Source organism: Thamnophis sirtalis, unplaced genomic scaffold (assembly GCF_051295495.1).
Source record: "Thamnophis sirtalis isolate CommonGarterSnake01/CBP01778 unplaced genomic scaffold, rThaSir2_p1.2 scaffold_1, whole genome shotgun sequence".
Classification (NCBI taxonomy): domain Eukaryota; kingdom Metazoa; phylum Chordata; class Lepidosauria; order Squamata; family Natricidae; genus Thamnophis; species Thamnophis sirtalis.
Genome location: NW_028261381.1, coordinates 162,655,677 through 162,682,110, shown reverse-complemented (window position 1 = coordinate 162,682,110; position 26,434 = coordinate 162,655,677). Strand labels below are relative to the sequence as shown.

The 26,434-nt window shown below is 45.5% G+C and overlaps 1 protein-coding gene across 3 annotated transcripts in view; it reads right to left on the bottom strand.

The window, feature by feature from the left end:
• SSBP4 (single stranded DNA binding protein 4) overlaps positions 1–26,434 on the bottom strand; it is a 69,593-nt gene that overhangs the window by 31,065 nt on the left and 12,094 nt on the right. For all 3 annotated transcript variants that reach the window (XM_087702232.1, XM_087702222.1, XM_087702226.1), the window contains exons 2-3: positions 12,983–13,055; positions 6,713–6,774 (exon numbers count right to left, since the gene is read on the bottom strand). In XM_087702232.1, coding sequence (XP_087558358.1) covers positions 6,713–6,774; positions 12,983–13,055 — 135 coding nt within the window. The remainder of the gene's footprint in view (positions 1–6,712; positions 6,775–12,982; positions 13,056–26,434) is intronic.

Sequence of the window (26,434 nt, the reverse complement as noted above, 5' to 3'; positions counted from 1 at the left end):
GCTCTCCTCTATTTCTCCCAACTTCATCTTGTGATCCAACGGGTCAGACAGGTTGACAGGGGACAGCACAAATCCACCAGACTATTGGGCTGATATCAAACTTCCTGGCCAGGGTCATGAGCTGTAGATGCGGGCACCGCAGGCTCCCATCCAAACGCTAACAAAGCGAGGCTCTGTCTTCGGGCGAGGATCTGTCCTTTTGTAGCTGTGCAGATGCCCAAGCCACCCAGTGGCCAAATGCCCACTTCACATGCCTTTGACCTTCTCCCTTTAGCTTCGGAAGGGTTAAGCCCAGCAGCCTGGAATCCTCTCCTAGCTTGTTTCAGCCTCCAATAAATCAGGCTGCTTGTTGGGTTTCTGGGAAGCAGTCCCCCGTCCCCGTGGGAGAGGAGTCACGTGATCTCCGCTGCCGCTGCTGCTGCGTGGGGCCTCTCCCCTTGTGGTCTTTCTGCAAAGTCTTGGCGGAGGTGGGGGGGGGAGAGGAGCATAACTATCCCCCTAGTGTCTGCCAAGAATGCAGAGTTGCCAAGAATGTTTAGAGGGACAAGGAAAATTAGCCACGGACCTGGAATTTCTATCTCGCCATCAAGCATATGTATCTGTAGATTTATGTACGCAGGGTTCACTTTGGCCGTGATTCCTGCTGTAAATTTAGAAAGCCCAGGAAGACCTGCTCATAAACTACACCCAACGATGGTAAAATGAGGCCGGGCCAATTGTAATTGCACCCTGTTGTGGCGAAGCCCAGCGACTGTCTTAGTTACGTGGTGTGATTCATGCTGTCACGTTGAGCCACCATTTTGTTCTCCTGTTTGGGAACTGCATTGGGAAGCACACAATGTGTCTTGATAACCTGCATTTAGCTTTAAGGTGTTGTATGAGCAAGCCATTCTGTCACCACGGGCAAGTAATTTTGGGGGTACTCCAGAATGAAGTTGATTTATTTTTAATTCATCAAATTCATATGCCGCGGAGCTCTCCTAAAAGCAGACTTTGAACTATGCTGAACTATTTCTGAAAAAAGAAAGGCAAACAGGGACTGATGCCCAAGATCAAAACGATGTGCTAGCTAGACAACTATTAACAACCTGTCCCAAAGGTGCTTTTTTCAAGAGGCAACTGGGCTTTCTTGTCTTTCTTTGAAGACCTTTTGCTTCTCATTCAAGAAGCTTCTTCAGCTCTGCCTGGATGGTGGGGAATGGAAGGATTTATACTTCTTGCAGACAGCTGGTCAAAAAATATATATGCAAATGATGTCTCCAAAGAGCATAAATCCTTCCATTCCCCGTGACCCGTCAAAACTGCGGTCCACAAAAGCGCGCTCAACAAAAGCGCGCATTTGACGTCATCACAGCGCGATGAGAAAAATTAAAAATTGAAATAAAAATAAAATTAAAGCAAGCCGATTCACATAAAGGTAAGGCTTAGGGTTAGGGTTAGGGTTAGGTTAAGGGTTAGGTTTAGAGCGTTAGGGTTACGTTTAGCATTAGGTTAAGGGTTAGCGTTAGGTTTAGCGTTAGGTTAAGGGTTAGATTTAGGGTTAGGTTTGGGGGGGTTAGGGTAAGGTTTTCGCTTTATTTTTACATTTATCGATCACAGCGCGATGTTTTCGTCACGCTGTGATGACGTCACATACGCGCTTTTGTCGAGCACGCTTTTGTCTACCGCGATTTTGTGGTGGAATCCCATTCCCCACCATCCAGAGCTGAAGAAGCTTCTTAGATGAGAAGCAAAACGTCTTTAAAGAAAAACCCAAAAGTTCCATTATCTCTTGCAAAAGTAACTTTGGGGCAACCATGACCTGGATGACTGAGAATCTCCATAGATATTAATATCCTGCTTCTCAGTTGCAAACAAAATCAGTCCCACTTCCAATCTTGAAAAATAGCTCTATTATCCAAATAAGTTGGGGTGGGGACAGGGTGGATTGGCATATATGATGCCTGGGAAGCCCCATTAAATTCACCCGGGCTTACTTCCTGGTATACGAGCCCAAGATTATTGCAGCCTTTTGCATGTTACTCTGAGCTGGCCTTCCCTGAATTTTGCAGGGCTCATTTCCGAGAGCCTATCAGCCGTTTTGCTGGAATTTTGCTGAAACAAATGCGTACCTGCCTTGAAATAAATGTGTTCATGACCAAAATAACAAGCTGGTGTATGCAGTAACTTGTAATTTTATATAGCAAATGAGATTGCTTAGAAGGAAGAGACTTCTTTCTTTCCACTTCTTATTGCAGTAACAAGGATCACAACAACCTAAAAGATAGGATATCTCAAAAGCTCAGCCCTTGCTTAAAATGACCTGGGGCATTGGGAGGAGAGGAATTTCGGATTTATCACCCAAAAGGCTAATGCTGCCAATGAAGGCGGATCAAATTGCAAGGAGGAAAAAGAGATTTCTGTGCTTGCTTTTATTCCCCGTGTGCTTTTTTTGGGGGGGTGGGGGGTGGGGGGGAGGAATTGTGATTCATTTTACAATATTTATCACTTGAGCCAGTCCTGATTCTCTGGGCAGGGTACAATAAAGACAAAGCAAAAATGCAAATTTAATATAAACAATTTAAAGATTATAATCCCAAAACATCTGCAAACCTTTAATCTAATCTAATCTAACCGTTGAACATCTACTGAAACTAAATGATTTTGACTTGTTTACAAAACGCCAGCAAGTTCAGAAACTTCTGTACCTCCGAGAGAAAGTATTTCTAATGTGGGGGCCACCACTGAGAAGGCCTGTCACAAGGTCAATAAGGCCCATACTTTATAAGAAAAACATTCCTGCAACAGGTCCTCTCTAGAGGACCACACGGGAGGGCAGTTTTAATTTGTTGCCTAAATACCCTGGTGTTGCTCTACAAAGCATAATACAAAATTTGTCTGAATATATGTGTGTGTGTGTTGCTATACAGAACAGCATTAAGTGCTCTGAATACACTATCAGAAGAAACATTTCACTCTATGATGGATCTCATTTATCGAAAATGATTGATAGATGGGATCTCATCCTTCCTAAATGGTAAGAGAAAATATAGGTAATTCTTGTTTAGCGACCACGAATGGAACCAGCAACTCAGCTGTTAAGCAAAGTTGTTGCTAAATGAAACCATGATCTTACTTCAGTTTTCCTTTGCTTTACAGACCTGCAAAGACCTTTCCACCACCACTGTAATTAGTCACTAAACAAGGCACTCACTAGATAAGGACTACCTGAATTTCACTTCTGTAGTTGGTTTCCTTTTGACCCTAATTGGAATCAAATGGGGAGGGGGGCGGGAGGGGGGGAGAAAGAGAAAGAGAGAGAAGAGAACATACTGTAGATATTCTTGGACAGAGAATCAAGAATTGAGAAACTGCTAATCAAGACTCAGCAAATAATAAAACTATACTTTTGTTAGCTACTGAATATTATATACACAGAGATACATACCGATGTGTATACATGCATGTGTCTTTGTGTATAGGTAACTGAGTTTACAATGCTTAATCCTTCAAACCAAATACTGTATATACTTTGCCACAAACAATAAATTAGATGTCAGGAGGAAGATAAATACCTTGCAATGCATATGATATCAGGCAGATAAAGGAAAATCTAATCATTTCAACAGTACATCTGTGCATTTCTGACACTTTTAATGAACTGTCTCTTTATTATACCACGATGCCGCCAAATCTTATTGCTGTATTGTCCCTTGATCCAAAACTCTTGATTCTCATGAAGGGCAATAGAGAAATATGCCACCAAAAAGAAAGATTCAGAGAGAAACAGAGAGGAAGGCGAAAAAGAAAGAGACTATGTAAAAAAAGAAAGGGCACGGGGAAAGAGAGGAGAGGGAAAACAAAGAAAAGGAATTTGTGCGTATGCTTTTTTTTTTAAAAACGGGAAGGATGCAAGGAGAGAAAAGTGTAGAAAATGTAGCTGCAGCACGATCGTGTACATAATAAAACAAAATCAGACCCTTGGAAAAAAAGAGAGGGATGTGGTGGGAGGGAGGGAGGGAGGGAAGGCAGTTGGAAGAAGGCAGATGCTCTAAACAGCCCATCCGTCTAAAGCTGAAGAGCTGGCCAAGTTTTGAGACTGGGGCAGGGGGAGTCAGCATAGTGGGAGAGGGGGGATGTACAGCACTTCATCCATCATGCCCTCCCAGACTCTCTTCCCACTGCACAGGGAACCCTCCCCCTTTATCCCTGTGATAAGAGCCAAAGGTTGGGGGGGGAGGGGGGGACGGACACTTATCAAGCCAGATCTCCATTGCCGCCACCCCCAGTTAGGTCCCTGGAATATTCTGCCTCTGGATTCCTCCAAATCACATCCATGTGTAGAAGCTGGAGCCAGACGCCGCAACGGACAGGGGGGTTTCCGGGAAGGAGTATGCGTTGAGAGGGGGAAAGCTCTTGAATGGGTTCCAGTTGTGCCTGAAGCCAACAACAAGAATTGGGAGGAGGGGGCGACTTTTACGCTTGGGACTGAAAGAGCAAAAATCCGGCAGACACGCATACCGACGTGCACACGCGTACCCTTCCCCAGTCAACGCCTCTTCCAAGGGTATCCAAAATTCTCTACCTTCCGGGAACTTTCTCCACCCTATTTTCTCTGCCAGCAAACTTTCCTGCAGAAGGCAGGAAAAATAAAGATGGGCGTGGTGGGGCCTGCATGCGTGTATCTGTGTATATGTACGGAGAGGTTGCACGAGCTACCTATGTTATAGGAAATTTGGCACCTCGATGCCATTTCTTCTGCCATCATCCCACCTTCTCAGGTTTTCCCACATGCTCTATTTCAAACTGCATGAAGGACTAGTAAGTTAAAACCTGTTCCATGTTTTTTTTTTTGAAGGAATGCAGATACTCTCAGGATCCTGATTGATCCTTCCTTCCTTAGAATAGAATAACAGAGTTGGAAGGGACCTTGGAGGTCTTCTAGTCCAACCCTCTGCTCAGGCAGGAAACCCTACACCACTTCAGACAAATGGCTAGCCAACATCTTCTTAAAAATGTCCAGTGTTGGAGCATTTACAACTTCTGGAGGCAAATTGTTCCACTGATTAATTGTTCTAACTGTCAGGACATTCCTCCTTAGTTGTAAGTTGCTTCTAATCCTTGATTAGTTTCCACCCATTGCTTCTTGTTTGACCCTCAGGTGCTTTGGAGAAGCACCTGAGAGTAACCTTCCTTCCTCTTTATTATTTATTTTTAATTTGTTCATCTCATGGCAGCATCCATACTTAATACTTCTACCTCCTCCTGGGAGTTGTTGAGAGGGAACAATTGGTCATCCATCTGGCTTTCCTGCCTAAGGCAGAACTAGAATTCCTGATTTGTAGCCTGCACCTTAACAGTAAAGCAAATTGGCTTTTGAGCCCAGCTGAGAATACGGAGAGTCCACCCTTACCCATTGGCTTGTTTGGCAATTGTTAGAAATTATGATAGTGCTGAAAAAGTAGGACTTGCAACCAGTCCTCAAAATTAAGAGCTGTCACAAAGTCCCCAGTCGCAACCAGTGTGCATTTTGCACCAGCTGTAGTGCCCCACAATCACATGATTGCCAATGGCGAGCTTCAGTGCTGGCTTCCAACAAACAAAATCAGTGGGGAAGCTGGCAGTAAGTCACAGACCACATGATGCTATGCTTAAGGATTCACCATTATTTGCTTAATGATTGCATTAAGAAATGATGTTGCACAACTGACTCAGTCACATGATATTTCACTTAACAACTGTGTCACTTAGCGGTGGAGTCAATGGTCCCAACTGAGGTTGTTACTAAGTGAGGTCTACCAGTACATTCTGAGAAGCAGGATAGGGTGAATGTCTGTTGGCCTTGGTTTGTTCATGGCCATTATCTTAAATGGGAAATCCTTGTTCTCAAATAATGGTGTTACCAAAGAGGAAAAGAAACTTGCTCAGTAAAGTTTCTGAGAAAGTTTCTGAGCTCAATATCTGACAGCACTTATCCCCTTAAAAAGATCTCAACCAGGGTGTAATGGAAAAATCCTCTCCGGTCCAAGATCCTGGGAAATCTTCCATCATTCAGAAGAGCCAATAACAAATTTGATGAGCTGAGCTGATAGCCTCCTATGTTCACAGACCTGCCTTCCCGAATCTGTGTTCTCCGAACAGTTTTGGCTAGGAACTGTGGTAGGTGATGTCCAGACACTTGTAGAGTATCGTATTTGGAAAGACTGACACTGAATAATCAAGGGAATATCCATCTAGACCAGGGGTGTCAAACTCATACCCAATGGGCCTGATGCGTCATGCGCTGGCCACGCCCACCGCCCTTTTAGTGAAGGGGGGAAAGTCGCAATACGTCACGTGATGATGTGTCGCCGCAAGTTTGACACCCCTGATCTAGGCTAACCGGCAGGCCTGGGGGTGATGAGTTCCTTCCCCTCTCGACATGTATGGTTGTGCGACTGTTGTTTACTTTTATTATTTGTATTTTGTTTTTTATGTTCCCCTTTTTCCCCCTTGAATTGTTCGCCGCCCTGAGTCCTCCCGGAGAAGGGCGGCATACAAATAATAAAATTCTATTCTATTCTATTCTATTCTATTCTATTCTATTCTAACCTTTCTTAACTTGGCAACTCTAAGATGTGTGGACTATCCCGGAATTGAATTCCACACATCCTAAAGTTGCAAGGTAGGAAAACATTGATTTAGACAATGCATTCCACCCACCGTTCAATTAAGAACACTGAATGCTACTCACCACCACCAGGAGTGAAGGAAGCCAGGTGGTTCTCCCAGGGTAATGTTCTTTTCCCACCGGATCTGGGGAGAAACAATAAAGTGGCAGTTAAAGAGGAAATACCAGCTTTCCCCAATTTAGCACTTCCAAAAGTGGCAGAACTACAACGCCCAGCGTTCCACTGGACCATAAAAAAAAATTGCCTCCTGAACACTTTTGGGCGTATCTCATACATTTTAGGTGGCTAATCACAAAAGTAATCTGTAAATTAAACTATCAGATACCACTTTATGGAAATTTTCTGTTTTTACACAAGGGCCTTGTATACCTTTTAGTGCCAGTTGACTATGCTGCGCAAATGAAACAAACACATGAAAGCATGGAATTGCTCTTGAAGCAAAACGTCTTCAAAAGAAAAGAAAAAAACAAGGAAGTCCAGTTGTCTTCTGAAAAAGCACCTTTGGGACAACCATGACCTGGATGACAGAATCTCTACAGGCTCCCCCATCCAGGACACACAGTGCAACTGGAATATCTGTGGAGATCTGTAGAATGGCGGGTCTGCTGTTTGGGATGCAACTCAAATGCACCAAATACCTGGGCAAGCTCCCAGGCTACTTGATGGACCATGTCATCCCATTGGGACTGGCCTGTCCCACTTTTGCCAGCAGAAGAGGTGTTCTATAGGCCCCGTCAGACTGATTGTTCCACCTGGCAGGGTCCAGGAGAAGAGTCATCTCTGACATTGCACCTGCCCTCTGGAGCATCTTATTTATTTATTTATATTTGTCAAGAAGTACAAGTAGAGACTAACTTGATTCTGCACCTAATAACTGCAGCAAGACTGTTGGTGGCGCAATACTGGAAGAAGGAAGACTTGCCTACAATTCAAGAATGGACATTGAAAGTCACAAACTTAGCCGAGATGGCTAAAATATCGGCATATCTTAAAGATCACTCAAATGAGAGATATAAACGAGACTGGAAAAAATGGATTGACTATATACAAAATAAATACGGGACCAAGAAATTCCAGTTAGCCTATGCTTAAGATCAGAAATGATTTAAATTGTTTAAAGTTAGTTCAGTAAGAAGAAGCTAAGGTCAATGTAGAATGTCATTAATTTCTTTATTTCTTTTTTCTCAATAGATTTTAGACTGTGTTAGTTAAAAATCCATACCGTGTATGGGTTCTGGGAAGTCGGGGGGGGGGGGGGAAGGAGGAGGGGGGTTGGGGGGGAGGGAGGGAGGGGCATACCAAAAAAAATTGTACTTCAATGTTTTAATGATTGACGAATGATGAAATATTTGTGTTTTTTAAAAGAAATAAAACCTTTGGAATTAAAAAAAAAAGAAGTACAAGGAAACTAGTAGGAAAAACACATGAAAAAAATGGCACAAATGAACAGATAAAAATAAGCAAAACATAGCCACAAACAAATAAAATGAGTATAGGTAAGGGGGGACAGTAGGACAGGGATGGTAGGCACGCTGGTGCACTTATGCACGCCACCTTAGGGACCTCTTAAGAAATGCATAAGGTCCACGGTAGACAGCTTAAAGGAAAAGGTATGGGGGTTAGAGGAGCTAACAACAGGATCAGGTAGGGGTGTTCCACACATTTACTATTCTATTGCTGAAATTGTTTTTCCTGCAATCAAGATTAGAATTTGGTTTGTTATCTATTGATAGCCTTTTGTTATTGCAGTAGTCGTTAACAGGTAGGACGTTATAGCAGATTATCTTGTGCAGTAAGCTCAGGTGAGAACGTAGATGGTGTAGTTCAAGATTATCCAGGCCTAAAATTTCAAGCCTGGTGGTAGAAGGAATTTTATTACGGGCAGAGTAATCTTCTTGTAAAATACCTCTGGACCCTCTCTAATGTTTTAATGTCCAAAATGCAGTGTGGGTTCCAGGCAGGTGAGCAGTATTCAAGGATAGGTCTGGCAAAGGTTTTGAATGCCCTAGTTAGCAGCATAGTGCTACCAGAGAGAAAACTACGTAAAATAACTTTGACAACTCTGAAAGCCTTTTTGGCAATCTCCACACACACACCCCCCGCTTTCCCCCATGTGAGGCTGGCCCGATTTTTCCTTACTTTTCACAAGGGCGTAAAGACCTGGCTCTGCCAATTAGCTTGAGCCCCCAATGGGGGAGCATCACAATGGAGGTGGTTGATCGAGTAAGAGCAGATTCCACCTCCCCACCCCCCATTTTACCTCTGCCTTCTCCATCGGTAGTTGGATTTTAGTGGTTGGTACCAACTTATTTATGTGTGTATATGTGTTAGTGTGTATATGCATACGTATATGTATAAATACAAAACAAGGAAGGAGGAGGAGAAGGATATATATACATATACATATATACATATATATACATACTTAAAGTCACAACCCCTGGTATGCCCAATTATCAGCACAAATAATAACATATATATACATATATATACATATATATACATATATATACATATATATATACATACATACATACATACATACATACATACATACATACATACAGTAAGCTGCCCAGAGTGGTAGCTAAGATAGCTAAGATAGCTAAGATAGATAGATAGATAGATAGATAGATAGATAGATAGATAGATAGATAGATAATTTGCGAGACAGGAAAAAGTGGCATGTGAACCATTTATTGGCCTGACAAATAAATTTTTGCCCCTCTTCACATAAAACTCGGACTGATGAAAAATTTTGATGAAAGCAATGAACAAAGAAGGTGAAGCTTTCTGTTATTTGACACAGATGTTTCCAAGAATAACTGATGTCAAGATTAAGGAAGGCATTTTTGTTGGATGAGATACATTATCAATGACAAGCAGTGTAATGAACTGTTAGTAGGACCAGAGAAAATCACCTAGAAAGCATTCAAGGATATAGTTGAGAATTTTCTTGGTGACAGTGTGGCAAACTACATCCAACTGGTTGACAAACTTCTTACAGCATAGAGCACCACAAGTCACTGAAGATTCATTTCCTACATCCACACTTGAACGTTTCCCCCCCAAAAGTCTAGGCTCAGTCAGTGTTGAACATGGTGAAAGGTTTCACCATGGAAAAACAGTATCAGGAGAGCTAGAATCCATTAATTCTGGCTGACTACTGTTGGATATTGCTGCGAGATGTATCGACACCAAGTATAAATAAAAATCAGCAGCAAAACATTTTTAAAGGTAAAGGTTTCCCTTACACATATGTGTTGGTCGTTTCAAAGCGGTGCTCATCTTCGTTTCAAAGCCAAGAGCCAACACTGTCCGTGGTCAAGTGGCTGGCATGACTAAACGCTGAAGGTGCACGGAACGCTGTTACCTTCCCACCAAAGGTGGTTCCTATTTTTCTACTTGCATTTTTTACGTGCTTTTGAACTGTTAGGTTGGCAGAAGCTGGGACAAGTAACGGGAGCTCACTCTGTTACGCAGTGCTAGGGATTCGAACCGGCGAAGTTTCTGATCGACAAGGTTTTTTTTTCATTTTTTTTTCATTTTAATGACATTTATAGGCCGCCCTTTTCCCTGAGGGGACTCAGGGCGGCTTACAATAAATAGGAAGGGGGTGCAAGACAAAACACAAGAAAAAAACGTGTGAAGGTCAGTATCTTAGCCACTGAGCCACTTCGTCCCAACACTTTTGGCCCCGTTCAAAAACATTAATTGCAGAAGCATGGGTAAGACTCTGAGATGAAGGCTACTTGGGAAGTCCCAACAAGTTTAGAATAGTAGCAACAAAAATTAAGTAAGCCTCTTTTGAGTACAGCCCAACTCCTAGCAGCCTTACAAACATATTCATGTAGATATTTTGGCATCAACATGGAAGCAATTTGCCCTTGCTTGCCATCTTCTGGCTTTGAAAAAAACCCACCCAGATGTAATTTTCAGCCTGGGATTTCCTAGCAGTCTTCCATCCAAATAATCCAGGATACTATCATGTACCTGGCAGTAGGAAGGAAAGAAATCTACCACAGGTAGTCCTCCACTTACAACCACAATTGGGACCAGAATTTCTGTAGCTAAGCAAGATGGTGGTTAAGTGAGTCATACTCAATTGCACGACCTTTTTTCTTTTTCTGTCACAGTGGCTAAGTGAATCACTGCCGTTAAGTAAATCATGCAGTTGTTCAGTGAATCCAGCTTCCCCTTACTGACTCTGCTTGTTGGAAACTGGCTGGGAAGGTTCCAAATGGCAATCGCCATAACCCCAGGATGCTGCAACTGTTGTAAATACATGCTGCTTGCCAAGCCCCCACATTCTGATTATGTGATTGTGGGAATGGTGCAACAGTCGTACGTGTGAAGAGTGGTCATAAATCCCCCCTTTTTTAGTATCACTGTGACTCTGAAAGGTCATCAAATGAATGGTTGTTAAGTCCTGTATTCTAAGACAGAGTGGTGGATAGTAACTTAGAAGACTGAAGATTAATGAGAAAGACTGAAGATGTTGAGACTCTAGAAAGAGTGCAGAGCAACAAAGATGATTAGGGGACCGGAAGCTAAAACATATGATGAACGGTTGCAGGAACTGGGCATGGCTAGTCTAGTGAAGAGAAGGACCAGGGCAGACATGATAGCAGTGTTCCAATAGTTGAGGGGCTGCCACAGAGAAGGAAGGGGTCAAGCTATTTTCCAAAGCACCTGAAGGCCATACAAGGAATAATGGATGGAAACTGATCAAGGAGAGATTCAACCTGGAAATAAGGAGGAATTTTCTGATAGTGAGAACGATCAACCCATGGAACAGAAGTTGCCTTCGGAAGTTGTGGGAGTTTCATCACTGGAAGCTTTCGAGAAGAGACTGGACTGCCGTCTGTCAGAAATCATGTAGGATCCTGCTTGGGCAGGGGCTTGGACTAGATGAGCTACAAGGTCCTTTCCAACTCTGTTAATCTGTTAATACTTTGCATTGAATAAATTAATGGAGGACAGGCTCTTTAATCCCTCAATGTTCTCTCCAGGTTGGGAGAAAATATGTCTCCAAACTCCTGCAAAAAGCAACAATGATTCCTCTAGTTGGCCTCTATGGGAAACACACTGCAGGACTAAAATGGACATTGGCTTCATCCAAGAGAGCTGTTCTTGTTCTTTGAAATGATAAACTCTGGCATCTGGTTCGCAAGAGAGTGGGTGTGGAGGCACCAGATCAGACTTCTGTCCTTGGGGAATTCTTTCTTTTGAATCTCTAAAGGCATTATTAAGCTATCACTGTGTTAAGATTCCCAAGGAATATTTTTTTCTCTCTCAACTTATATGCGAATTTACTCTTTGCTCAAGGGGATTGCTCTTTGGATTGCAAATTCAGTGCTATTAAGATTTTGCAGTAGTAATAGTGTGCGAACTGTGTTTCTGAGAGACTTGAATCAAAAAGATAAAATGGAGCAAACAGAAGAACAATTCATTTTATCCAGCTCTGTCATCTGGTATCTTTCAATTATACATTTCTATTTTAACATTTTATTCAGATTTGTCTTCCCCCCTATCCCCAAGGGATGTTTTGAAGACACAAAGGAATTCCTTGAATAAAAAAATATGTAACAAGGAGAAAATAAGAAAACAGAAACATGTGTTTAAATTGGGCCACTAATTGGCCACACCTGGCTTAACACCTTGACAATTAATAATTTGGCTTACTTAGTAATGGATGGGAGACCACCAGGCGATATAACACTGAGAGCTAAATTGGAATGTCAAAGCAACATTCCCAAAGAGGGCAGTGCCAAACCATTTCATTAATGCTGCTAAGAAAACTACTCAAGCAAAACTTAAAATTTTAATTCTAATTGCTACACATCAAGTTACAGTAGGAAGACCTCGGCTCTGTGTTGAAAAATATTTTTAAAAAGAGATTGCAAACTTTGCCTGAAAAAAGCACCTTCAAACTTTGGTCTGTTTTGTCGTTTATTATAATCCCCTCTGCAGAACCTTCAGTTTTAAAGAAAATATAGTACTTAGACTTATATATCGCTTCACAGTGCTTTTATAGCCCTCTCTAAGCGGTTTACAGAATCAGCATATTTCCCCCAACAGTCTGGGTCCCCATTTTACCCACCTTGGAAGGATGGAAGGCTGAGTCAACTTCGAGCCTAGTGAGAATTGAACTGCCAAATTGCAGCCAGCGAGCAGTCAGCAGAAGTAGCCTGCAGTACTGCACTCTAAGCATTGCACCATTGAGGCTCTCTCTATAGCCAATCTACAATGATCAAATCTAAATTGAGCTGTGTATCAATGGATATTCCTCCATCTGCTCACTTTCCCCAAGCTTTGGTTCCTATTCTTACCTCTGAGAGGAAGGTCTGTGCAGATTTCTGAGCCCCGACATGAAGGAGATATTCATACACATACAGTGCCAACCTGGGGGAAAAAGAAGAAATTTCAATACTTTACTTAAGAACATGTTTGCTGCAGTAACACTGGCTTAATGTTCTTACTGATTTTTTATACATTTTAATGTATTTTATACATGCCTGGCCACTTCTATGCAGGTTTTATCTTATTTGTTATGACTGCCAGTCAAAACAATGAACTAACTGTAAATATTTAGTAACTCCACCTCAGCCCAATGACATATGCCCAGGTTTACCCATGTAACATCTCTGTTGGGTGAGTTGCACCGGTTCCCAGTTTTTTTCTGGGTGCAGTTAAAGGTGTTATTAACTCTAAAGCCCTATATGGTATACGGCCAGGTAATCTTTTCTGTGTAGTTTTCCCTAAGGTCATCTACCTGTCCTAACCAGGTAAGGTCCTTGTAAGCCGCTTTGAGCCGCCATGTAATTTCAACCAAACTGGGTCACAGATGAGTACTGGAAAAAAATATTGTGGAGGTAAGACACCCCTAAAACCCCTTGGGCAGGGGTGAAATTCAGCAGGTTCTGGAGAACCCCTAGCAGAAATTTTGAGTAGTTTGGAGAACCGGCAAATACCACCTCTGTCTGGCCCCAGAGTGAGGTAGGAATGGAGATTTGGCAGTATCCTTCCCCTGCCATGCCCACCAAGCCACGCCCACAGAACCAGTAGTAAAAAAAAATTGAATTTCACCACTTCCTCGGGGTGTGTGTTAGCCTGTTGTGACTTAAAGTGGTTTCTACTGTACTGCCGTAAAATGGCTTCTACTCGGCAGCGCAGTGGTGTTGCCATGGTAATGGCTTCACAGTACTCCACAAGGGGGCTCCCTCTTGTAAGGGGGAAAATCCAACATTAGAAATTATGTTTGGTCCGGAGAATTTCCCCCTATAAATAAATACCCAGGCAACACCAGGTTATCGGCTAATAAATAAATAAAATAAGATAGAATGAGCACGCTTCCCCTAAATATTTCCATATGGTGAGAGCCAGGAAATTTGCCTTTTCCATGAAAGCCTCTGCCCTGTGGATTATACTTCCCAGGCCTCTATTGTCCTAGCCTCCCAAAAAGCATTGAAAAATTGGGTCCCCCCCACCAAAATGCTGCATCGGGAAAGGTGGGTGAGAGATTTAATGAGGTGACTGTATGAGCGAAGTTTAACTTTGGTGCCAGTTTTTAAATGTTTATGGTTTTAATAGATTTAATATATAAGTTAAGCAGCTATGCACATGTTTTAAATAAACATTTGTAGGAAGTTAAAACCCACCCCTCTCCTAGAAAATGAAGTATTTCAGGAAAAATTAAAATGACCGTTGTCTTACCTGAACGGTCCTTCTATGGGTGCTGCGAAGGGAATCCAATCATGGGTTAACTTAGCCTTCTAGCCTTGAGACTGAGTATGCAAATATCAAAGTTACGCCTCCTCTGACTGGACTTCCGCTTCCTCCCCAGTTCTTATTACGAAGTCCACCGAAGAAGCATTATGTCAATCCTCAACAAGCCGCAAGTCATCCGGCACTACGGAGTCAAGTCCAGTCAGTAACTAGTCACAGTCAAATGGAGCCCGACCAGCCGAAGCTGCGGGCGGGTTTGGATTCCCTTCGCAGCACCCATAGAAGGACCGTTCAGGTAAGACAACGGTCATTCTCCTGTGTGCTGCTCCGGGAATCCAATCATGGGATATATCAAAGCAAAGAACTCCCAGGGCGGGAGCTAGGCTGGTCAGGCTCCTCCGCAGACGGAAGGACCCTTTGCAACACTCTCCGCCCAAAGGACGCCTCGGCCGAGGCGAAGACATCAATCTTGTAGTGGCGAATAAAAGGCGAGGGGGATGCCCAAGTGGCCGCCCTGCAAATCTCTTCCACAGACGCTTGCGTCGCCCAGGCCGCTGTGGTGGCCGCACTCCTGGTGGAATGAGGAGTGATCCGCCTTGGAACCGGTCTGGAGTGGGTGTCATACGCCAACGCAATGCAAGCTTTCAACCATCGGCCGATGGTGTGGGAGGACACCTTCTGTCCCATTGAAGATGGCTGGAAGGAGACGAACAGGGCCTCCGATCTTCGGAACGACGCCGTGCGCTTCACATAGCGACGAAGGGCCCTGCGCACATCCAGATGGTGCCACTGACGTTCCCGCGGATGAGACGGGTGAGGACAAAAGTCCGGCAGGACAAGTTCTTGAGTTCTGTGAAACAATGAGTTTATCTTTGGAAGAAAGGTCGGATCCAAACGAAGCACTACCTTGTTCGGGTGGAAGATGCAAAGATCCGCACGAACCGAAAGGGCTGCTAGCTCCGACACCCTCCTGGCCGATGTTATGGCCACCAGGAAAGCCGTCTTGAGTGTCAGCAAGCGGAGGCTGATGGAGTGTAGAGGCTCAAAGGGGGCAGCTGTAAGGGCCCTGAGAACCAAGGTCAAATCCCACGTGGGATAACGATGTACCGTCGGCGGTCGTAAGTTGGAAGCACCCTTAAGGAAGGTTCGAACTCGCAAGTGCTGGGATAAGGAGCGGCCTTGGCCACCCCCGACCACCGTTGACAAGGCTGTGACCTGACGGCGAAGTGTGTTTGGTGCCAACCCCTTGTTGAGGCCGGACTGCAAGAAATCCAGAACTTGGGGCACCGAGGCCTTGATGGGATCGACCCCGGTGCGTCGGCACCAGCGGCAGAAGGCCTGCCAGGTAGCTTCGTAAATACGGGTAGTCGACGGGCGACGGGCCGCTTGAATTGTAGAGATGACTTCGTCTGAATAGTGGAGGGCCACTAGCATCTCCCGCTCACGTGCCACACGGCTAACTGCAACAGCTGAGGGCCCGGGTGCTGGAGAGCCCCTTGGTGGAGCTGAATCTTGTCGTCCGGGATCCTCCAAGGACGCGAAACGGACAGATGGACGAGGTCTGCGTACCAGGGACGTCTGGGCCACATTGGGGCGACCAGCAGCACTTCCGCCTGTTCTGTCAATATCTTCTGAATGACCGACGGAAGGATCGGGAGAGGAGGAAAGGCATAGAGAAGGCCGGCCGGCCAACGGCTGCGTAGAGCGTCTACCCCCTCCGCCCCCGGAGCCTGGTATCGGGAGTAAAACCGGGGAAGTTGTGCGTTGTGCGGGTGAGCGAACAGATCCACCTCGGGCAGGCCGAAGCGGCGAGAGAGCTCCTGGAAGAGAATGGGGTGGAGCTGCCACTCCCCCTGATCCACAGTCGCTCTGCTCAGCCAGTCCGCCTGAGTGTTGGCTTCGCCCGAGATGTGCTCCGCCCGAATCGATGAGAGTCTGGGCTCCGCCCAATGGAACAACCTTTCCGCTTCCAGCATCAGAGCTCTGGACTGCGTTCCCCCTTGGCGGTTGATGTGAGCCTTGGAGGCCACATTGTCGGTCAGGATTAACACATGGTGATGAGATACAATGTCCCGAAATTCCAGGAGAGCCAGACGGATGGCCCGCAACTCCAGCCAGTTTATGCTGTTCGCCAGCTCCTGGTCCGACCATCGACCTTGGGCCACCTTGTCCAGGGCATGGGCCCCCCATCCGAATAAGCTGGCGTCCGTTGTAACTTGAACGCGGTCCGGCTCCTTGAATGGACATCCCCTGAGGAGCCTGGACGACATCCACCAATGCAGGGACCGCCTGGCCTTGCCCGGGAGCTGCACCTTGATGTGGGAATGACTGGTATGCGCTCTTTGGAAGGGCAGCAGGAACCACTGGAGAGGACGCGCATGGAACCTGGCCCAGGGCACCACGCTGATGCAGGAGATCATCTTCCCTAGCAGTTTGGAAAGCGACAGCAGCGGTACTCGCCGATGGGATAGCGCATGATGCGCTAGGCGGTATATGCTCTGCCTCCTTTCCGGGGACAGGAAAACCTCGCACGACATCGAGTTGATGGTGGTTCCCAGATGAAGGAGGGACGTGGTTGGGCGCAGGTGGCTCTTGGGCAGATTGAGGACAAAGCCATGGTCCCGCAATGCGTCCATCGTGACCTGTAGGTCTCGGAGGGCCTGATCTCGAGAGGACGACAGCACCAACACGTCGTCCAAATAACAATTGATGCGTATTGGAATTGAGCGAAGGGAGGCTGCCAATACTGCCAGAAGCTTGGTGAACGTGCGCGGGGCCGAGGAGAGGCCGAATGGCAAGGCCCGGTATTGATAATGACGGCCGTTGAAGTGAAACCGCAGGAACTTCCGATGTGCCGGATGAATGGGCACATGGAGGTACGCTTCTTTGATGTCTATGGAAGTCATCATGTCGCCTTGGCGGATGGAAGCCAATATGCTCTTTAGAGAGTGCATTTTGAATTTTTGGTATTTGATATACTGATTGAGCTGTTTCAAATCTAGGATTGCCCTCCATCCCCCGGAGTTCTTTGGTACTAGGAACAAGATGGAATAAAACCCTAGGCCTCCCTGCCCTTTGGGAACTTGCTCTATGGCCCTGATGGTGAGAAGATGAGATATCTCGGTGTCCATAAGGCGCCGCTTTGACGGGCACCTGGGCACAGGGCACCTGATGAACCTCCTCGGGGGGATGGATAGAAATTCTAGCGTGAGACCCAAACTCACTACTTGAAGGGCCCAGGCGTCTGACGTGAGCTCCGCCCACCGGTGGGCGAAGGCCAAGAGACGTCCTCCTATGGGCCCTACCTCCTGCGAGTCAGCGGTATCTGCGAAAGGATCGGTTGCCCGCTCCTCGGAATGACCGTCTACTCTGCGCCTGACTCTGCTGGCGCCCCCTGTCTCTGGCCCCGGCTCGGTCCCGGCCACGGTCCTGTGCCTGGGAGAACCCCCTGGTATAGTTGGGGACATAGGGGGCAGAGGTAAACCCCGAGTCCCCAGACCGAAAGGGCTGCCGTCTACCATAAGGCTGTGGCCTTCTGGCCACACGGGCACTTGTGGAGGGAAGCACCCTACGTCTGTCCCGAGTCTCAATGAGAATTGGATCCAGCACCGAACCAAACAAGGCCCCGCCCTTAAAGGGCGTGGACGCTAGACGCCACTTGGATTTGATATCAGCTTGCCAGTGGCGGAGCCAGAGCAAACGGCGAGAGGCCACATTGGAAGCCACGGCTCGGGAAGCAAACTTTGCCGCGCTAAGGGTGGCATCAGCAGAAAACTCTAGGGCCGCTATCAGTTTGGTGACATCCTGATGGAGGCGCAGTTCCTCCGGATCCAGCCTTTCCTGTAGCTGTCTCAGCCAAACTAAAGAAGTCCTATTAAAGAAGGAAGCTGCAGTGGCTGATCGCAAGGCCCACGCTGCTGCCTGATGAGTCTTGCGAAGGACCGATTCGGCCTTGCGGTCCTCGGCCTTCAATCCTTCCGAAATTTCAGAAGGAATTAACGCCGGTGAAGCAAGAGCCGCTATGGGAGCATCCACTGTGGGAAACTGCAGGAGGGCCTCCAACTCTGGGGAAGATGTGAAAAGCTTCCTATCACCAGACCCAGGGGGCTTAACCGCGGTCGGCTCATCCCACTGCTTTTGGATTAAATCAAGAAAAAGCTTGGGAGATGGGATAAAATCCTGCAGAGCCACCTGCTCAGCAAAGAGCCGCTCGGTGGCATCCAGGCCCACAGCAGCACTTTCTGCAGAAATTGCCTCCCCCATGTGGGTGGTAGTCTTGGCCTTATATAGCAGGGATTTGAAAAGAGTGTGCCTGAAAAGCCCAGGGGGCGGAGGCAGGTCCACAGGAAGGCCCTCGTCACCAGAGAGTTCCCTATCCTGGATTTCACCTTCTTCCACTAAGGGAGATTGTGCGCTAAACACAGAGTGTAAAGGGGAAGGAGGATCAGTTTGCAGAATGGAAGAATCCCCTTGTACTGCTTGGGGAGCCAGGCCTGAGTAGGCCAGAGTAGGCCTGGAGACCTGGGATCTACGCGCTAATTCCGCATCCACCCCTCTGGAAATAGCCTCTGAGATCATGCTGTAGAATTCAGCAGAAAGGCCCAAATCCTGGCCCTCCAGAGGCCTGAGGCCTGCAGCTGTGGGGGTGAACGTGGCAGAGGGCCCAGCGCGTGGAGGTGAACGAAGAGAAGCCCCACTAGCCTCCGAAATAATTGGGGGAGAACGAGGCCCGAAAGCCCCTACCTCGGGAATAGGGCCCTGGGGAAGTTGAATATCAGGAGACCAACCCTGCTCAACAACCCTCACCGGAGACACAGGCTGCTGAACCAAAACCGGAGGGGAAGAAATGGGAGCCCCAGATGCCTTGGGGGGAACTTTGGCCTTGTCCTTGCGCTTGTGCGACTTATCCCGAACAGTAGATGAGGCTCGAGGCCTACTAGTAGAGGCCCTGGTCGCGGCCCTGTTGGGCCCAGGGCTGGCCCCTCCCTCGCCAGGGGAACGGGGCTCAGAAACTGGCCGGACAGTACCTTGCAATTGATCAGCCATGATATGAGTTTGAAAGAGCTCAATCAGCGAGACAAAGGAATGCAATTGAAAGCACTTCGCCAAGAACGCCACGTGGAAGCAGAGACTAAGAGAAGCGACCTCCTCCCTGAGTCAGCAAACTCGAGTGAGGGAAAAGGGAGGGGCGGAAGCAGTGCGCAGACTCAAGCGCGCGAACAAAATCTGCCTTCTCATCCCAGGCGTTAGAGCGCATGCGTGAAAAGCGCTTCCAAATAAGGTCACCGGCTTCAAAGGCGCGAAATTCAAAGGAACCGCAAGGGAAATTCCCAACAGCCGATCCGTGTAATTCTCCGGCAGCCGCTCCAGCGAGGGCACAAAGGAGGGAGGCGGGGAAGGGGGGGAAGCCCCGCTCCGACAAGCCAAAGCCTCGGATCTGACCGCGCCCGCGGGCGGGTGCTATCCGGCAGGGGTGGCAGCGCTGGGAGACTCAGCTTCCTTGCGCGCTGATGATAAGGGAGGGCAGGCGGAGAAGCCCCACTCCAGCTGCAGCGATCCGATATCCCTTTAAGGGAAATAGCGAGGGAGGAATCTGCTGACAGCAATCTGCCGCTTTACCTCCAATCCAGCAAGAAATCCACAGTGAAAAACCAAGTAATTTCATCCTTAACCTAGAAATATTAGCAATTAATCAAGAGAGCGTTGAAAATAAGTCTCGTAGGCTTGACTGAGTAATAAGGACTGGGGAGGAAGCGGAAGTCCAGTCAGAGGAGGCGTAACTTTGATATTTGCATACTCAGTCTCAAGGCTAGAAGGCTAAGTTAACCCATGATTGGATTCCCGGAGCAGCACACAGGAGAAAGGCAGAATATTTCCCCTAAAAAGAGAAGTAGAAACTCAGAGAGGCAGCAACTTGCCCATCGACCTTTGTTAATGGGCCATTAAGGCCTGGTCGTCTATTCTACATAACAAAGTGGATGCCTATTCTACATAACAATCATCTATCTCCTTCAGGCAGAGCATTTCATTGTCTTTCATTGCTCCACCCATCAAGTTTCAACCAAACTTAGCACACAGACAAACTACAAAGCTACCTATGACCTCTGACAGCAACCAATCAGGATAACCTTCCTGTGCCCCAGAAACTTCAAAGCCCAGAGAGGGCATAAAACCAGAAAAAAAATCATTGTCTCTTCCCTTTTTTGCCCAGGATCTCAAGCCACGTGATCCTGTTCATCAATAAACCTTCTTTCCAAGCAACTTCCATGAATCCAGTGTCTTTTTCCTCACTTGGAACTGAACCCAGATGGACATTTCTTCCAACATGTATAAATACAAATAAATTAAAAGGCCTCCCCTCAGCAGTGCTGGAGATTAGAAAGGTCCTTGAAGAGGCATTGGTAGCAAAAGAATTAACAGCATCGTTTTGGATTATTTTGCAAGATCAGATCAAACTCCATTAATCTTGCAGCTAAATTCCAACAAACCACGGCTTTTAGGAAATTTTCAGGAGAGATATAAAGCAATTGGGCTCATCTACATTGCCTAGTGCTGAAATTAAAGCTACATACAGTCTGAGTAAACAGAATGCCAGCTTTAATAGCAAATAACCACAGTAGCTCTGTATTTCTTTCAATCTTTCACACATCATCTTGGCTCAATTACAGCAATCTTCTGAGTTCACACATCGTACTAAAGTACCTTTGACAAACCTGTGGCTCTATGAATTATGTGCACATAGCCCTTGATGGCTTCCTATCTGACCCACTTCCTGTATTGTATTTGCATTCTGACATCTGCATTTACATTTAAGCATCTGAATAATCTGCATTGGGGCAAATGCTAGTTTGCTACTAACACCTTTCCTACCATTTTCCAGTATTTTTTTTCTTAAGCATGAGGATAAATTTGCACAGCATAAGCAATAGGAATAAGGAGGATTACATAGAATTAGAGATTTAATTATAGATGGAAACCCTGCAAATTCTAAATATATTTTGCAAAAAAAAAATTGCCACAAGTACCAACCTGGTTTCAAATGAATCAAACCCAATCAGATCTATTGTAAAGTATCCAGGTGTCTTCAATTAAAAGCCAGAATAGTTTGAAGCATGGTATATATTTACTTCACTTGTATCTCATTAATGTTATGTCAAATACTTATATTAAACGTAACAGCTTCTCTTGAACATGTAAAAATATTTTGAGGAAAATGATGGGTTTTGAACTTCCAGAAACTCACCAGAACTCTTTGGGGCATTAATTTATTTTAAATCTACTTCAGCAATTCATGAAGAATTGACTGAAAGATAATCCATAGGCGGTATTACACTTTGCAAGCATTTTAACATTAATTGTAATATTTCCAGATTGTACTGGAAATTGGCACATATTACTATTTTTGGTATCAATATCTAATTAGTTAGTCCTTGTAGTTGGAAGTTTTTGAAAAAATTGGAAAAGTCACCAATCGTTCGTAACGATTCTTGGAAAAGTCACCAATCGTTCGTAACGATTCCTGCTGTTCAGTTATTATTTTTTTTCCTAGCATGTATAAATTAATGCAGTATAAGGAACTGATTCAGTTCCTGTGCTAGCTGCCAAGATGATAGTTTAAAACACCAGAAATGTAATGTTTCCTTGGATGGGGATTATATAAAGGTATGGAAAATTATTTTAGGTCAAAAATAAAGAGCTTTGAAATATTCTAAGAACAAATTCATCCAAATCATAGTAGATTACCTTCATTTGAATAACAGTCATTTTGGCCAGGGAAACTATATATATTTATGCATTTTTCTATCTGATTACATATATGTTTATATGCGCTACCAACTTTTCTTTAATCTTTCTTTTGTAGCCTCAACCTGACATCAAAATGATCTAGGATACGGGTGTCAAACTCACTGTCTCACACTGCCATCATGTGACATTTTGCTGTTTTTTCCCTTCACAGACCTGGGGTGGGCATGGCCTGTGCATGATGCATCCAGCCCACGGGCTGCCAGTTTGAAACCCCTGATCTAGGACAAGGTTTCCCAATCCCTGGCAACTTTAAAACCCATGGTCCCAGAATTTCTCAGTCAGCCATGCGGGGAATTCTGGGAGTTGAAGTCCAGACATCTTAAATTTGCCTAGGTTGGGAAACCTGATCTAGTACAAATTACACAGTGAGAGAAACCTGCAATCCAAAAGCTTCAAGAAGTAGAGAGAAATTACAGAGACAGTCTTATCCATGATGAGAGCAGATATTTTTGTTCCATGTTGTTAATGCTAAAACCTGGTGAACTTTTTCCGCACAATACATACAGTAGCTAAAGGATGAAATTGGCTATTGGAAACTGGTGCTACGGGTGTTCCCAGTGAAGTCAAAGAAGACATGATAGTGGCTATGGCTGTGTGGTCAAGAAGAGTCCCCAGGGAAAAAATGTCTTAGCCTCTCTATTTCCTTTACTGTCTGTTGTGACTATAGGAAGCTCATGCCACTAAACTCTCTCCCTTCCTCTCCTTCCCCATGGCTCTAGCTTCAAATGAGCCACCCCCATTTATTTTTACATTTTAATTCAGGGGTCAGCAACCTGTGGCTCTGGAGCCGCATGCGGCTCTTTCATCCCTCTGCTGCGGCTCCCTGTTGCCAGTCGCCACCACAATTTTGAGAGGCGATTCTGGTTTGGGGTGGGGTGGGGGGAAGCAGGACAGGAGACTCTATGGCAAGGGGTGGGTTTTCTGGTCAGCTCTACAATTGATAAGGCTTTCGGTTAGGACAGATAGAGGAAAAAGGACGCCACGCTAGGAGGAGACTCTATGGTGGGGAAACGGGACTTCCGGTCAGCTCCAGAATTGAAAGGGGGGCTTCCACTTAGGACCTTTGTGGGTCTTTGTGTGTTTAAGGTTGCCAAGTCCTGCTTTAACCAAAATGAAACCCAACTAGGAACCTGTTGTCTAACAGACTGAGATGCTGTCCAAGGTTACCACTCTCAACCCCTTGGATACGTTACTCATTTTGCTAAGGTGACTTCCCAGGAGTATCTGTAAAGGTGGGGGACAAAAATTATGACGGCTGTATAGTCAAAGTTCCACCCCTTTTATTGATATATATGAAAGGGATATGAGTCATGGTGGCACAGCGGTGAGAATGCAATACTGAAGGCTAACTCTGCTCACACAACAGGGGTTCGATCCTGACTGGCTCAAGGTTGACTCAGCCTTCCATCTTTCCAAGGTTAGTAAAATGAGGAACCAGATCGCTGGAGGCAATATGCTGACTCCGTAAACTGCTTAGAGAGGGAATTAAAGTATTATGGAGAGGTATATAAGTCTAAGAGCTATTGCTCTGGCTACTGTTATGCTGTCATCATAGTTGTCCCCGTGAGCTACCCTAAGGTCCTGTAACCTGTGTATAGGCACTGTAATGATAACTAATTTTTTATGTCCCTTTGAGTCAATCACTAGTGGCAATAGTGGAGAAATCCATGCAGTTTTCTTGCCAATATTTCAGAAGCAGTTTGTCATTGCTGCCTTTTTGCTAGGATTAAGAGAGGATGATTGACTTCAAGTCACCTGTGTGTAAAGTAGGAGTAGAACTCAGTAGTCTCCTAGCTTCTGACCTGGCACTTTCAAATACAATACTACACCTAAGTGGCTTCCAAGCAACAAAGTGGGTGGTGTTATGAAAAAGGGAACTGGATAAAATGCTATTAAGGACCACATTAAGGACTTACAACCATTTATTTAGCCACTGTTCAAAGTTATGACAGCACTGAAAAAAGCTGACTTGCAACCAGTCCTCACACTTACAACTGTTACGGCATTCCCATGGTCACAAGATCAAAATTCAGGTGCTTGGCACCCAGCATATTCTACCATGTTTGCAGCATCCCGTAGTATATGTGATCTCCACTTGCGACCTTCCCAGCTAGCTTCTGGCAAGCAACATCAATGGGGGAAGCCAGATTTACTTAATAATGACATAATTCACATAACAACCACAGGGCAGGGATGAAAGGCTACCAATTTTGGCCGGTTCACCTGAATCGGTAGTAAAAAACACAAAAAAGGGGGGGGGGACACTTTCCGAAGATCACATGTACCACAGCTGAGCTTAGGAACTTAAAAAAAAAAAACTTTTTAAGTATTTTTTTTAACTACAGGTTCTCCAACACAGGGGTGGGGTCCGTTTTTGCTTGAGGCCTGCTTGGTCAAAAATGGGGGGTGGAGGGCATTTTTGCTTCCAGGAGGCTTCCCTGAAGCCTGCTAGGCCAAAAACAGGGAGGTGGGAGGTGCTGAGAAAGAAAGAAAGAAAGAAAGAAAGAAAGAAAGAAAGAAAGGAAGGAAGGAAGGAAGGAAGGAAGGAAGGAAGGAAGGAAGGAAGGAAGGAAAGAAAGAAAGGAAGAAAGAAGGAAGGAAGGAAGGAGAAAGGAAGAAAGAAAGGAAGAAAGGAAGGAGAAAGGAAGAAAGAAAGGAAGAAAGGAAGGAGAAAGGAAGAGAAAGGAAGGAAGGAAGGAAGGAAGAAAGGAAGGAGAAAGGAAGAGAAAGAAAGAAAGGAAGGAAGAAAGGAAGGGGGAAGGAAGAGAAAGAAAGAAAGAAAGAAAGAAAGAAGAAAGGAAGAGAAAGGAAGGAAGGAAGGAAGGAGAAAGGAAGAGAAAGAAAGGAAGGAAGGAAGGAGAAAGGAAGAGAAAGGAAGAAAGGAAGGAAGGAAGGAAGGAAGGAAGGAAGGAAGGAGAAAGGAAGGAAGGAAGGAGAAAGGAAGAGAAAGAAAGGAAGGAGAAAGGAAGAGAAAGAAAGGAAGGAAGGAAGGAAGGAAGGAGAAAGGAAGGAGAAAGGAAGAGAAAGGAAGGAAGGAAGGAAGGAGAAAGAAAGAGAAAGAAAGGAAGGAAGAGAGGAGAAAGGAAGAGAAAGAAAGAAAGGAAGGAAGGAAGGAAGGAGAAAGGAAGAGAAAGAAAGGAAGGAAGGAGAAAGGGAGAAAAAGAAAGAAAGAAAGAAAGAAAGGGAGGGAGGGAGGAAGGACTACAAACCTGACTTTAGCTTCAGAGCCTATTGGAGGGTTGGAAGGGAAATGGGGCTCAGCTAGCCCAACCCTGCTCCAGCAGGACATTGTGAATTTCTGTCTTTTGATCCCCCAGTTACATGATTATATAGCCACCCCACCCAGTCACATGACCCTCACTAAGCCACGCCCACCAAGCCACACCCATAGACCTGGTAGTAAAAAAAATTAGATTTCACCCCTGCCTCAGGGTTTCATTCAGCCACAACAACATCAGGAACTACTCACTTAACAACCACTTTAGTTAGCAAAAGAAGTTCTGGCCCCAATTGTGGTCAAGGATTACCTGCACCAGTCAAGACTATCAGCACTAGAGACAGGTTTGTCGTATTCACACAGCATACTAAACCAGATCAGTTAAAGACGTAGCAGTTGTATCCAAACAACATGCTAAGGGTAGCTGGTTCATCTAGATTTACCTCTTTTGGAAGCACAGCCGGTTGCCCCATCAAGCTCATTTGGTTTATGGTTCAATTCTTATGTGACCTCAAGAAATGGATTAAGCACTCACCGATTGCCTCTATCTGTCCATCTTGTTCTGACCTAGGCTTCCCAAGAGCATGAAGGAACCCTCCCAACAAAAACCCCTTTTATTCATTTCCTGTAAATCCTGCTCATTCACAGACACCAAAGTCTTTCAAGGGAGGATTTACAGTCACAAGCCTTATCTGGCTTGGAGAGCTGCCAGGCCGATATCTGCAAAACTTGGCAAGGAGTCTTGGAGAGTCACGAGCCAATTAATCAAACTAATTGTCTCCTGCAAACGTCACTCCCCTTTTGCTCCTCTTTTATTTCATTGTAGACTTGTAGCCTTACTCCCAAGTCAACCTGTTCTTTAGCTGTTCCCTTCGTCTGCGCATGCACACACTGGGAACAAGGCTCCAGCTGTTCGTCTGCCTCACTGATGTCTGACTCTGAAGACAGCTGATAACTGGCATACGGCTCTGTCCCCTCTCTGCCACCGACACAGAGCCCTCATCAGAGCCTTCCCCAGACTCCAGGACTGGCT